The sequence below is a fragment of the Schistocerca gregaria genome, chromosome 2, assembly GCF_023897955.1.
Source record: "Schistocerca gregaria isolate iqSchGreg1 chromosome 2, iqSchGreg1.2, whole genome shotgun sequence".
Lineage (NCBI taxonomy): Eukaryota > Metazoa > Arthropoda > Insecta > Orthoptera > Acrididae > Schistocerca > Schistocerca gregaria.
Window position 1 is genome coordinate 90,081,638 of NC_064921.1, and position 14,235 is coordinate 90,095,872.

The following is a 14,235-nucleotide window of genomic DNA, read 5'->3' on the forward strand; positions in this document are numbered from 1 at the left end:
GGCGTGATTGTGAAGTGGGAAAGCGAAGGAACGGCCAGAGCTAAAGCAAGACCAGGCAGACCGCACACTACTACACGAAAACGTTCTATGTGAGTGAAAAACTCCAACGCTTATACCTAGTTTAACACGTGGCAATCAGAAGTATCTGGACACCCATTTGTAATGAAACTTCCTAGCAGGTTAAAACTGTGTGCCGGGCCGAGACTCGAACTGGGGACCTTTGCCTTTCGCGGGCAAGTGCTCTACCATCTGAGCTACCGGAACACGACTCACGACCCGTCCTTACAGCTGTACTTCTGCCAGTATCTCGTCTCCTACCTTCCAGACTTTACAGAAGCTCTCCTGCGCACACTCCGCTGCAGAGTGAAAATCTCATTCTGGAAACATAACCCAGGCTGTGGCTAAGCCATGTCTCCGCAATATCCTTTCTTTCAGGAGTGCTAGTTCTGCAAGGTACGCAGGAGAGCTTCTGTAAAGTTTGGAAGGTAGGAGACGAGATACTGGCAGAAGTACAGCTGTGAGGACGGGGCGTGAGTAGTGCTTGGGTAGCTCAGTAAGTAGAGCACTTTCCCGTGAAAGGTGAAGGTCCCGAGTTCGAGTCTCGGTCCGGCATACAGTTTTAATCTGCCAGGAAGTTTCATATCAGCGCACACTCCGCTGCAGACTGAAAATCTCTTTCTGGACCCATTTGTAATGCCTAATTGACCAGCGAAAGTGACGAGAGGACGACACACCAGTATACAAGGCGGCGGGGAGTGTTCTGGTGTCAGCACAGAGGCAGTCACAGCGGAATCGATATGTCGTGGGAGCTCCGTGACTTCGGACAAGAACTAGTCATTCAATGTCACCTCAGTAACAAATCCATCAGCGACATTTCAGCCTTTCTAATTCCACCCAAACTGATTATTCTCGACGTGTTTGTGATGTGGGAAAGCGAAGGAACGGCCAGAGCTAAAGCAAGACCAGGCAGACCGCATAAACTGACGGTCAGGGGTCGTCGACCATTGTGACTGTAAAAAAAAAAATCGCATTAATCAGCGGAAGGAGACTCTCGGGTGTCCGAAAGCGCTAACAGGGGGCCAGCTAGCACAGTGGCTGTACGGAGGGAGTTAAAAATAACAAGGTACAATGTTCGAGTAGCTGCTCATAAGCCACATATTTCTCAAGGGTATGTTAGGCGACGCTTGAGGCGGTCTAAAGAGTGACGTCACTGGATACTGCATGACTGGAAACAAGTGACTGGAGTGATGTGGCAATGCAACAGAAGAGTCTGGATTTCCGACTGCCTCACGAACATTACCCACCATCTGCTGTGCCAACAGCGAAGTACGGAGGAGATGGTGTAGCGGCATGGGGGTATTTTCCGTTGTCGTGGTGTGGTTCCCACATTGCGCTGTAGTAAACGCTAAAATACGGAATTCGATATGGCCACATTTTAGAGCATTGAGTACTGCGTACAGGAGACGAGCAGTGCAGATATGATAGTTGTTTGTATCGGCATGACAATTCACCCTGTGACAAAGCAGAATCTGTCGGAATAACATACACTACTGGCCATTAAAATTGCTACACCACGAAGATGTGCTACAGACGCGAAATTTAACCGACAGGAAGAAGATGCTGTGATATGCAAATGATTAGATTTTCAGAGCATTCACACAAGGTGGGCGTCGGTGGCGACGCTTACAACGTGCTGACATGAGGAAAGTCTCCAACCGATTTCTCATACACAAACAGCAGTTGACTGGCGCTGCCTGGTGAAACGTTGTGATGCCTCCTGTAAGGACGAGAAATGCGTACCATCCCGTTTCAGACTTTGATAAAGGTCTGATTTTAGCCTATCGCGATTGCGGTTTATCGTATCGCGACATTGCTGCTTGCATTGGTCGAGTTCGAATGACTGTTAGCAGAATATGGAATCGGTGGGTTCAGGAGGGTAGTACGGGACGCCGTGCTGGATCCCAACCGCCACGCATCACTAGCAGTCGAGATGACAGGCATCTTATCCGCACGGCTGTAAACTGTCTTGCAACCATGTCTCGATTCCTGAGTCAACACATGGGGACGTTTGCAAGACAACAACCATGTGCACGAACAGTTCGACAGCGTTTGCAGCAGCATGGACTATCAACTCGGAGACCATGGTTGCGGTGGCCCTTGACGCTGTATCACAGATAGGAGCGCCTGCGATGGTGTACTCGACGAGAACCTGGGTGCACGAATGGCAAAACGTCATTTTTTCGGTTGAATCCAGGTTCTGTTTACAGCATCATGATGGTCGCATCCGTGTTTGGCGACATCGCGGTGAACGCACATAGGAAGCGTCTATTCGTCATCACCGTACTGGCGTATCACCCGGCGTGATGAACTGTGGTATCGTGTTGAAGCTGCAGGGGAAGCTGTACCTGTACACTCCATCCAAGCCCTGTTTGAGTCAATGCCCAGGCGTATCAAGGCCGTTATTACGGCCAGAGGTGGTTGTTCTGGGTACTGATTTCTCAGTATCTATGCACCCAAATTACGTGAAAATGTAATCACATGTCAGTTCTAGTATAATATATTTGTCCAATGAATACCCCTTTATCCTCTGCATTTCTTCTTGGCGTAGCAATTTTAATGGCCAGTAATGTACCATAAATGAACCTGCCTGGCCAAGTCCCGCCCTAAACGCAATGGAAAACTTTTGGGCTGAGTTAGAACGTCCACTTCGCTCTAGAATTCAGTGTACATCACTACCTTCTCTGGCATTGGTTATCGAGGAAGAATGGCCTACCATTCCTCCACAGATACCCAACCACCTCATTTAAGTTACTCACAGTAGAGTTCAGGCAGCCATAAGGCGAATGGTGAACACACACGAGAGTAATGTCCATGGATAGATGTCGGTATACTCTTGTTCAGACAGTGTGCATTGCGAGAAACATGTGCTGATTGTAGCGTATGGAATACCTTCAGCTTCCGAATACCTAACTACATGAATACAATCACATACAAAAACATTAAAAATTGACACTGAGGTGACAACAGTCGTGGAATAGCGACATGCAGATATACAGATGTAGGTAATATCACGTATACGCTGTCATTTGCAGTCAGGTGATTCATACGAAAAAGTTTCCGACGTGCTAATGACCCCACGACAGTCTAACATTCTGCGTGGTGTCTGTTTGTTCTAAGTCGTGTCTCCCCACCACTTTCGCGCAACGACGCTCTGAGCGTGTTTTTTAGGGAATTGACTAGTTTGAACCTGGGACCTGTTGTTGGTAAGGAGATGCCAGACCACACATGACCTGTAGAGCTCAGAAGAGTTCAGTGAGACTAGTGATGATATAACCAAATACTTAATGATTTCAGCGTCAGCTCCACTGCACTCCCTGTAAAAGAATCTTAATACTAACTAAATTTAGTGGATGGGGTTCAAGGCTTTCCTATTTTTAGTTAGCTGGTAAAATAACGTCGAAAAAGCAGTTGAGTTTACCATTGGAAATTTTATTCTACTCACAAAACATTGTTTATAAATTGCACTATTGATAAAAGGAAATATTTTAATACAGGATGATAAAAACCAACTGCGTCCAACAAAAATGTGAACGAATATTCCCTGAGTGGATTTCCAAGTTCTACAATGGATCGAAGGATGATCTATGCCATATCACATCTATAATCTAGGTTTAAATTAAGTTTCACAAGACAGAAAACTATCAAAATGGTCTACAGTGACCCTCAATTATCTTTAATTACTTATCTAACCTGTCGTAAATTACAGTGGCTGTTGTGGCTTCTCAATAATTATATAGCAGAAAAATCATCGCGTTTCATATTTTAACTTACGTAGCAAATGTGAATACCATGAGCTTCAATTGACGGTCGACACTAGTATTACGTAAAAAGAGGATGTAACAGATGAGACTTTAACATGGGCATGGGGGGTGGTCCTGGTGGTTGGCTGGAAACGTGGGTGTCCGTCCCTTATCGTAGGGCCTTCTAGCTTAACACGGTTCTGCTCTCGGCTTCTGTTCTCGTTTCTTCCCTCGGAACTGAGTCTGTTTCACGGTGGGAAGGTATGACATGCATTTAGGCTTTCTTGCGTTAGTCTGTTGTATTCCATTTGCTCACTCATTGATCGTATTACTTTGGTTAGGTGTGAGGACTTATTCGGATCTATGTGACATACTGCCGGATTTGCTTGTCATGCCAGGGTTTTCATGGAAGGCGTTGGATTTGCCTCACACCTTACAATAGGAATTGGCAGACTTTCAACGTGGAGTGGTACGTGGAGCTAGACACACGGGACATTCCATTCCGGAAATCGTTAGGGAATTCAATATTCCGAGATCCACAGTGTCAAGAATATGCCGAGAATACCAAATTTCAGGCATCACCTCCCACCGCGGAAAACGCAGTGACCCACGACCTCCACTTAGCGACCGAAAGCAGTGGTATTTGCCTTGCGGTCAGAGTTAACAGACAAGCATCATTGCGTGGAACCATCTCAGAAATCAATGTGGGATGTACAGCGAACGTTTTAGTTAGGACAGCGTGGCGAAGTCTGGCATTAATGGATACGGCAACGGAAGATTCATACGAGTACCTGTACTAACAGCACGACATCGCCTGCAGCGCCTCTCCTGGATTCGTGACCATATCGGTTAGACGTTAGACTGCTGGAAAACCGGGGCCTACTCGTATGAGCTCCGGTTTTACTTGCTAAGAGTCGATGGTGGGGTTCGAGTGTGGCGCAGACTCCACGGCCCAAGTTGTCAACAAGACACTGTGCAAGAGGGCGGTGTCTTTATAATGTTGTGGGATGTGTTTACATGGCATCAAATGTGTCCTCTGATCCAAATGAACCGAACGTTGACTCTAAATAGTTATATTCGGCTACTTGGACACCATTTTCAACCATTCATGGACCCCATGTTCCCAAACAACGACAACGATGTAATTTTTATGGATTACATTGCGCCATGCGATCGTGCCACAATTGTTCGCTATTGGTTTGAAGAACATTCTGGACACTTCGAGCTGATGATGTGGTGACCCAGATCACACTATGTGAATCTCATCGAACATTTATGGCACATTACGGAGAGGACAGCTCATGCACAAAATCCTGCATCCATAACACTTTCACAATTGTGGACGTCTGCAGAGGCAACATTGTTCAGTATTTCTGCAGGGCTCTTCCAACGACTTGTTGAGTCCTTGCCACACCGAGCTGCTACATTACGCCGGGCAAAAAGAGGTTTGAGACGATGTTAAGAGGTATCCCTTGATTTTTATCACCTCAGTGCAAGCACCGACATGCAGGGAAGTGTGGAATTCTTGTGTTTCCAACGCGCGTGCGGTTAATATGGAAACGTGGATTAAGGTGTCGTTGTCACCAAATGCGTCCAAACAGGGTCAACATCCTGTTATTCTTTTCTTGGCTGCCGAAGGACAAAATATAAGGCGCCAGCTGTGATTTTAAGTTTGCTAGCACGGAGTGATCAAATCATAATTAGTGATCTTAATCTTTGTTTGTGGCTGAAAATAGGTAGAAATGTGACAATAATGCGACACGTACACTGGTGATGTCGTATCCCATAGCTGCAATGGCCAATGTTTGTTTAATTAAAGTAGGACAAATTTCTGTCTTGAAAACAAGTAAAACAATTCCTTTAACCTAATGCAACGGAGAAAAGCAGCACAGTATGGCGGTATGGAAACAAACACAGAGTTTAACTGTACCGCATGTATTTCTTAATCTGTTGCCTGATGCATGTGAAGATGACCTGGGGGACTTGAAGTAACAAATTGAATTCAAACCTTTGGATTTAATAACAGTTATTTTTACATGAAGGAAATACGAATTGCGTAACAAGAAGTTTTCTTAAATTGTACTTTCCCTTACGAAATAAAGACTTAACAATAACTTAGCTGACATAGTGAACTGATATTTTAAAAGGATGTGTATATTTTTTCCCTTCAAGCATATGAAAAAAGAATTTACTAAATCCTTGTGTACTCACTTATCAATGCCATATGTTACAGGGTACCATCTAAGTGGTCGCGCTATGGCAGTATCGAGGGCGAAGAATATCCACAAGCAGTAGGCAATGAAAATGAAGAAATGGAGGAGGATGATTCCAACAACGGTTAGTACAATTTTGCAATAACTGTTACTGTTTGTATTGCTAACTGTCACACTCACTAAATGTACGGCGCTATTGGTTACACGATACTGTTATAATGGCAGTGAACCATATTATCACTAAGTGCTTCTTATATACATTTACTGTAAGTCGAACCGTTTAGTTGTCTTACTCTGCAACTCTTGTCCGCTACACAATAGAGTGTGACCGGGACCCACATTACAGAATGTGAAACTTAACCTTTTGTTTGTTCATGTTATCGCAACATACGCTGCGGGGAAAAAAAACTAGTACACCTACAAAGACGACGTCGATTTGGATTCGATGACGGCGTATGCCACCTGGGGGTTGGTACGTGTACTGGTAATGGTTTCAACGTCAACAGCTAACAGACATCAAAGTGGCATAGCTACCAGGGCGCCACCTGTGTCCACCCTTTAATAGGGAATGCTCACAGCCTGGTGGCTTAGTGTGATACAAACATGTGAAGCAAGCAGGAAGCCATGCCACCGAGATGCATTCGAGCTTCCTACAGCCAACAGAGCGAGTTTAAAAGTGGAAGGGGTTTATTCCAACAAATGATGATGTGTGGTCCTTGGCGGTTTTTTTTAACAAGAACTTGTTCACTTTCCCTACTGGATAGGGTCGTTCGCTCTGGCTGAAGACCTGTTTTGAGACCAACCTGTTAATTAAAACTGCTCCTTTACTAATTTTGATTAATATTTAATAACTAAATAGTGTTTAGTGAACTGATCACTACTAAACAAATAAGGGTAGCATTGAACACATTTATTAAACCATAATCTTCCTAACATCATACTGAACAATGACATACATTTATAACTGACAAAACCAAGCTAGTAATGGCAATGGCCCTTAAATTCCAAAACTAACTCTTATGTTCGGATAACGCATCTGTACTTGCTATTTTCTACTCTCTCCCCTTGTCAGACGGCATAAAATACACTCCTGGAAATTGAAATAAGAACACCGTGAATTCATTGTACCAGGATGGGGAAACTTCATTGACACATTCCTGGGGTCAGATACAACACATGATCACACTGACAGAACCACAGGCACATAGACACAGGCAACAGAGCATGCACAATGTCGGCACTAGTACAGTGTATATCCACCTTTCGCAGCAATGCAGGCTGCTATTCTCCCATGGAGACGATCGTAGAGATGCTGGATGTAGTCCTGTGGAACGGCTTGCCATGCCATTTCCACCTGGCGCCTCAGTTGGACCAGCGTTCGTGCTGGACGTGCAGACTGCGTGAGACGACGCTTCGTCCAGTCCCAAACATGCTCAATGGGGGACAGATCCGGAGATCTTGATGGCCAGGGTAGTTGACTTACACCTTCTAGAGCACGTTGAGTGGCACGGGATACATGCGGACGTGCATTATCCTGTTGGAACAGCAAGTTCCCTTGCCGGTCTAGGAATGGTAGAACGATGGGTTCGATGACGGTTTGGATGTACCGTGCACTATTCAGTGTCCCCTCGACGATCACCAGAGGTGTACGGCCAGTGTAGGAGATCGCTCCCCACACCATGATGCCGGGTGTTGGCCCTGTGTGCCTCGGTCGTATGCAGTCCTGATTGTGGCGCTCACCTGCACGGCGCCAAACACGCATACGACCATCATTGGCACCAAGGCAGAAGCGACTCTCATCGCTGAAGACGACACGTCTCTATTCGTCCCTCCATTCACGCCTGTCGCAACACCACTGGAGGCGGGCTGCACGATGTTGGGGCGTGAGCGGAAGACGGACTAACGGTGTGCGGGACCGTAGCCCAGCTTCATGGAGACGGTTGCGAATGGTCCTCGCCGATACCCCAGGAGCAACAGTGTCCCTAATTTGCTGGGAAGTGGCGGTGCGGTCCCCTACGGCACTGCGTAGGATCCTACGGTCTTGGCGTGCATCCGTGCGTCGCTGCGGTCCGGTCCCAGGTCGACGGGCACGTGCACCTTCCGCCGACCACTGGCGACAACATCGATGTACTGTGGAGACCTCACGCCCCACGTGTTGAGCAATTCGGCGGTACGTCCACCCGGCCTCCCGCATGCCCACTATACGCCCTCGCTCAAAGTCCGTCAACTACACATACGGTTCACGTCCACGCTGTCGCGGCATGCTACCAGTGTTAAAGACTGCGATGGAGCTCCGTATGCCACGGCAAACTGGCTGACACTGACGGCGGCGGTGCACAAATGCTGCGCAGCTAGCACCATTCGACGGCCAACACTGCGGTTCCTGGTGTGTCCACTGTGCCGTGCGTGTATCCGGAGCAAGTATGGTGGGTCTGACACACCGGTGTCAATGTGTTCTTTTTTCCATTTCCAGGAGTGTACGTCAGACAAACCTACTTCAATTATCAAATTCTCAATAATAGCGTGGCTGGAAAACTGAGCTCTGGTAATCATAGACGTGCGTAATATCTGATTAAATGCCGAAGCTGAGCATCACGTTACCAAATGCAGCGTCGTGGACAGGTCAGCAGGCTGCCCATGGCGTCTGCGTCGTCGAGGAGCCTCAATTGTAACGAAAATGAATTTATTTTCGCGAACAGGCTTCCTGTTCGTAAACTCCTATTCAAAAGCTAATTCTGCTTTCTTTCCAATCGTCTCGCACTCGTTAAGACGGGAGTCACCAGCCCAAAGGCGGATCCAGTAACGTCTTTAATAAAGTGTGACTCAAGAAATTGCTCTGCTCCTGTCTGCTTTCTGTGAGACAGTATTCCCAACCGTAATTGGCGGAATCAGCCTGTCTCTAACAGTAAAACATGGCAGTACCCCTAACTGAATACTAGTTTCAGTTGCAGCCGGCAGACTTATTCAAAGTTCTGCACAGCACACTGAAAAGACTTTACTCTCCTACAGCAGAGCCGAAAGCACGACGTCCGCTCGCTTCAGGAACTAAGACGCTTCTCCCTTGATAAGAGCTCCAAAAGCTTCCTTCTGCAAAAATCAGCACCCCCACGCTATTTTTCGAGCTGGCCAATCCCGTGGCTCTAGACCAGCACAGTTCGCTCCCACCATTATTTTCTGGCTTCTTCCAGCCAATCAAAACATTCCGCGCCTTACTACGTCTAGAATATTCTGGAACAAACGGAAACTCCGTTCAAAATTGAAGCCACCAATCGTGTCTCTCTGTTCACCCTCGCGCGGGAAAAGGTAATTGCACTAGTTTAACCGCGTTTCTTAGAAAGCCCCAGGAAACGTTAAGATTTGTGGGAAGGCTCCCTTAGGCGCCAGCTCATCTCGACATAGTGGCGTCGGCGTAACGCCCAGCGCCAACGAGGCGCCGTCCCTCGAAGGCCTGCTGTCCGCGCAATGGGTGCCTACCTGCTCCGGCCCCTCTGCCCTGCCTCTAAGCAGTGCCCATCGTCCGCTCCAGCCTAACTCCGTGAAAATATCACCCGAACCCCGACTTCATGCAACATGCGAATTTCTTAAAGTTAATACGCGTCTAATGCCGTCTGATACTCCCTATATCAATTTCAGTAGGCTGATTGCCTGATAAATAACACAATAACCGATATCTAACTCGTTTTTGAAAACAATTATTATATTACAGTAAGGTGCAAAATGCTGCTACCTTACAAAAGGGGTCAAATTGTGGCCTTCCGAATGGCAGAATGGTCCTTTTCGAGAATTGCCATGCAAGTTGGACGAGCAGCATCAGTTGTGTACTGATACTGGTATCAGTGGTCACGTGAACATTTTCACATCCGTAGATGAGGTTCTAAACGTCCATGCACCACAGTCGTCCGCCTGGATCGCCGTATTGTAAGGGCAGCAGTGGCAGATCGTAGAGCAACACGGTGTTTCAAAAATGACCGGTATATTAGAAACGGCAATAAAAACTAAACGAGCAGCGATAGAAATACACCGTTTGTTGCAATATGCTTGGGACAACAGTACATTTTCAGGTGGACAAACTTTCGAAATTACAGTAGTTACAATATTTAACAACAGATGGCGCTGCAAGTGATGTGAAAGATACAGAAGACAACGCAGTCTGTGGGTGCGCCATTCTGTACGTCGTCTTTATGCTGTAAGCGTGTGCTGTTCACAACGTGCAAGTGTGCTGTGGACAACATGGTTTATTCCTTAGAACAGAGGATTTTTCTGGTGTTGGAATTCCACCGCCTAGGACACAGTGTAGTTGCAACAAGACGAAGTTTTCAACGGACGTTTAATGTAACTAAAGGACCGAAAAGCCATACAATAAAGGATCTGTTTGAAAAATTTCAACGGACTGGTAACGTGACGGATGAACGAGCTGGAAAAGTAGGGCGACCACGTACGGCAACCACAGAGGTACCAACGCGCAGCTAGTGCAGCAGGTGATCCAACAGCGGCCTCGGGTTTCCGCTCGCCGTGTTGCAGCTGCGGTCCAAATGACGCCAACGTCCACGTATCGTCTCATGCGCCAGAGTTTACACCTCTATCCATATAAAATTCAAACGCGGCAACCCCTCAGCGCCGCTACCATTGCTGCACGAGAGACATTCGCTAACGATATAGTGCACACGATTGATGACGGCGATATGCATGTGGGCAGCATCTAGTTTACTGACGAAGCTTATTTTTACCTGGACGGCTTCGTCAATAAACAGAACTGGCGCATATGGGGAACCGAAAAGCCCCATGTTGCAGTCCCATCGTCCGTGCATCCTCAAAAAGTACTGGTCTGGGCCGCCATTTCTTCCAAAGGAATCATTGGCCCATTTTTCAGATCCGACACGATTACTGCATCACGCTATCTGGAGATTCTTCGTGAATTTGTGGCGGTACAAACTGCCTTAGACGACACTGCGAACACCTCGTGGTTTATGCAAGATGGTGCCCGGCCACATCGTACGGCCGACGTCTTTAATTTCCTGAATGAATATTTCGATGATCGTGTGATTGCTTTGGGCTATCCGAAACATACAGGAGGCGGCGTGGATTGGCCTCCCTATTCGCCAGACATGAACCCCTGTGACTTCTTTCTGTGGGGACACTTGAAAGACCAGGTGTACCGCCAGAATCCAGAAACAATTGAACAGCTGAAGCAGTACATCTCATCTGCATGTGAAGCCATTCCGCCAGACACATTGTCAAAGGTTTCGGGTAAGTTCATTCAGAGACTACGCCATATTATTGCTACGCATGGTGGATATGTGGAAAATATCGTATTATAGAGTTTCCCAGACCGCAGCGCCATCTGTTGTTGACAATTGTAACTACTGTAATTTCGAAAGTTTGTCTGCCTGAAAATGTACTGTTGTCCAAAGCATATTGCAACAAACGGTGTATTTCTATTGCTGCTCGTTTAGTTTGTATTGTCGTTTCAAATATACTGGTCATTTTCGAAACACCCTGTACAACAGCACAGATAAGAAGGCTTGTGAGCCCACAAGCGTCAATACGATATGTTGCAAACCGGTTGTTAGCAATGACACTACAGGCACCCTCACATGTAGCCCGTCTTCGTCTTACGCCTGAGTCAACGTGCACGACTCGGCTGGTGCCGTCGGAGGATGACCTGGGGGATGAAATGGCGCACCGTCGTCTTCACCGGTGAATGAGATTCTGCCTGAACGTAAGTGATGGCCGTTTGCTTGTACGACGTAGGCCCAATGAGCGCTGTCTCGTAGAACGCATTCGTTCGAGACACACCGGCCTTACTGTCTGGAGTATGATAAGCTACAACTCTCGTTCACCTCGGGTGACGCTAACCAGTACTCGGTACGTGCAGAATGTTGGTAGGCGCGCTCTTTTGTCGTTCTTGCATCAGGAATGTGATATGTCGTGTCAACAGGATAATGCCCGCCCACACACTGCCCGTGTAACTCAACGTACTTTTCAGGACGCGCGTCAACTTTCTTTCCCAGCATGATCTCCGGACTTGTCTCAGATCTAGCATGTGTGGGGCACATTGGGACGAGAAGTGACTTACGTGACTCGTCAACCAACAGTTCTTCACAATACTGCGTGAACAGGTCGAGCAGGCGTGGCATAACGTATCCCAGGTCAGTATTCGCCATCTGCACGATGCCAGAGTCAGCGCCTGCATTGCTCCCCGTGGATCCTACACCACGTACTGAAACCGGTATATCAGAATGGGTCGATACCTGGTATGTCAGAACCGCTTGTACTGTTGATTTGTAAATGTAATCATTTCATGTACGCTGATACACAGTTGCAAAAATAAATCTTGAGTTAGTTGGACAGGTGTACCAATTTTTTCCGGTAGTTTATATCGTATGTGAAAGGAAAATTGTGTCCCCTGGTGTATGGAAGCTTTGTTTTAAATTTACCAAGCACATTCATGTGTGATACATCAATTTAAACTGAAGGACGTAAAATTGTTATATGCACAGTGACAAAGAAACCACAAAAACAAATGTACGTAAACTGGTAGCGGAAGAACACAGCTCGCTGTATATAGCATCTCGGTTTTTTTTTTTTTTTTTAACTGTAGATGATGCAACTGTTCAAGATCTGTAACATCTCACGCGCACTCACTGATAAAGTGTTATGAGTCGCGATGTCACCTGGAAGGCAATATGTCGCTTCGCAGACGTATGAGTATGTTTGTAATTTTCAGTAACATAGGTAAAAGGTACAGGGGGAGATGGTCAATAAACATTATGTACGAGATTTAAAAGGGGACGATAAGTCTGGAAGCCAGAGAGAGAACTGCTCGGATTAAGAAGTGCGTAAGACAGGGACGCAGTCTTTCTCTTTTACTGTTCAGCGTGTATATCGAAGAACCATTGGTAGAAAAGTTCAGAGGTGGGATTAAAATTTAAGGTGAAAGTACTTCAGTAATAAGATTCGCTGATGACACTTCTATGCTTTGTAATACGAGGGTAATTCCAAAAGTAAGGTATCCTATTTTTTATAAGTACATAGACCTGTTTATTTCTACAGTGGTTTACATCATTTTACAGCTTGAACATTTAGCTATTTTTCGAGATAATCACCATTTCTGTAGATGCATTTTTGTAGACGCTGTGGCAGTTTTTGTATGCCCATGTCATACCAGCTCTCCGCGATGCTGTTCAGAAAGTTATGAACCTCTTCTTTCACGTCGTCGTCGGAGCTGAATCGTTGAGACTACAATTAACGCTGACAGGTACTGTGAGACTCAAACGGGCAATTCAGAACCGGAGAAGAGGAATGTTGAGCAAGGGCATACACATTCTACTTGACAACGCTTGCCCACACATCGCTCGGCAAACCGTTGCTCTCCTGCAACAGTTTCAGTGGAACATAATCACCTACCCACCCTATAGCCCTGATTTGGCGCCCAGTGACTATTACCTGTTCCCTACGTTAAAAGAACATTTGGCCGGAAAGCGATGCAGCTCCGGCGACGTGAAAGAAGATGTTCATAACTTCCCAAACAGCATGGCGGAGAGCTGGTATGACATGGGCATACGAAACCTGCCACAGCGTCTACGAAAATGCATCGATGCATCGTCAGAAATGGTGATTATGTCAAAAAATAGCTAAATTGTAAAGCTGCTAACTGATGTAAACCTTTGCAGAAATAAACAGGTTGATGTACTTATAAAAAATAGGAGACCTTACTTTTGGGATTACCCTCGTAGCAGGGAAGAATTGTAGGACCTGTTGAATGGGACGAACAGTCTAGTGAGTACACGGAACACAGACCGACAATAAACCAAAGAAAGAAAATAAGGATATGAGGACTACCAGAAATAACAGCATCACACGTAGCACCATAATTGTATAATAGAAAAAATTAAGAAATTTTGCTACCCTGCGTAACGAATGAAGCAAGAAGCACAGAAGAAGCATACTATCACAGTCAAGGAGAGCACTACTCCCCAAAAGTAGGAAGAAATATCTGAGAATGTATGTCTGGAGTAGAGCATGGCACAGAAGTGAAACATGGACGGCAGGAAACCGAAAAAAAGAGAATCGAACCCCTTCAGTTGTTACGGAAGGATGCTCAGATAAAGTGTATATATACGAAATGCGGAGGTTCTCCACAGAAGAAAGGTAAGGGATGAAATATGCCGAAAACACTAACTAGAAGGAAGTATAGGATGATAGAATATGTTAAGACGTCC

The 14,235-nt window shown here is 46.2% G+C and overlaps 1 protein-coding gene across 1 annotated transcript in view; it reads left to right on the plus strand.

The window, feature by feature from the left end:
* LOC126336393 (uncharacterized) overlaps positions 1-14,235 on the plus strand; it is a 262,692-nt gene that overhangs the window by 191,432 nt on the left and 57,025 nt on the right. The window contains exon 6 of the mRNA XM_050000069.1: positions 6,034-6,137. Coding sequence (XP_049856026.1) covers positions 6,034-6,137 — 104 coding nt within the window. The remainder of the gene's footprint in view (positions 1-6,033; positions 6,138-14,235) is intronic.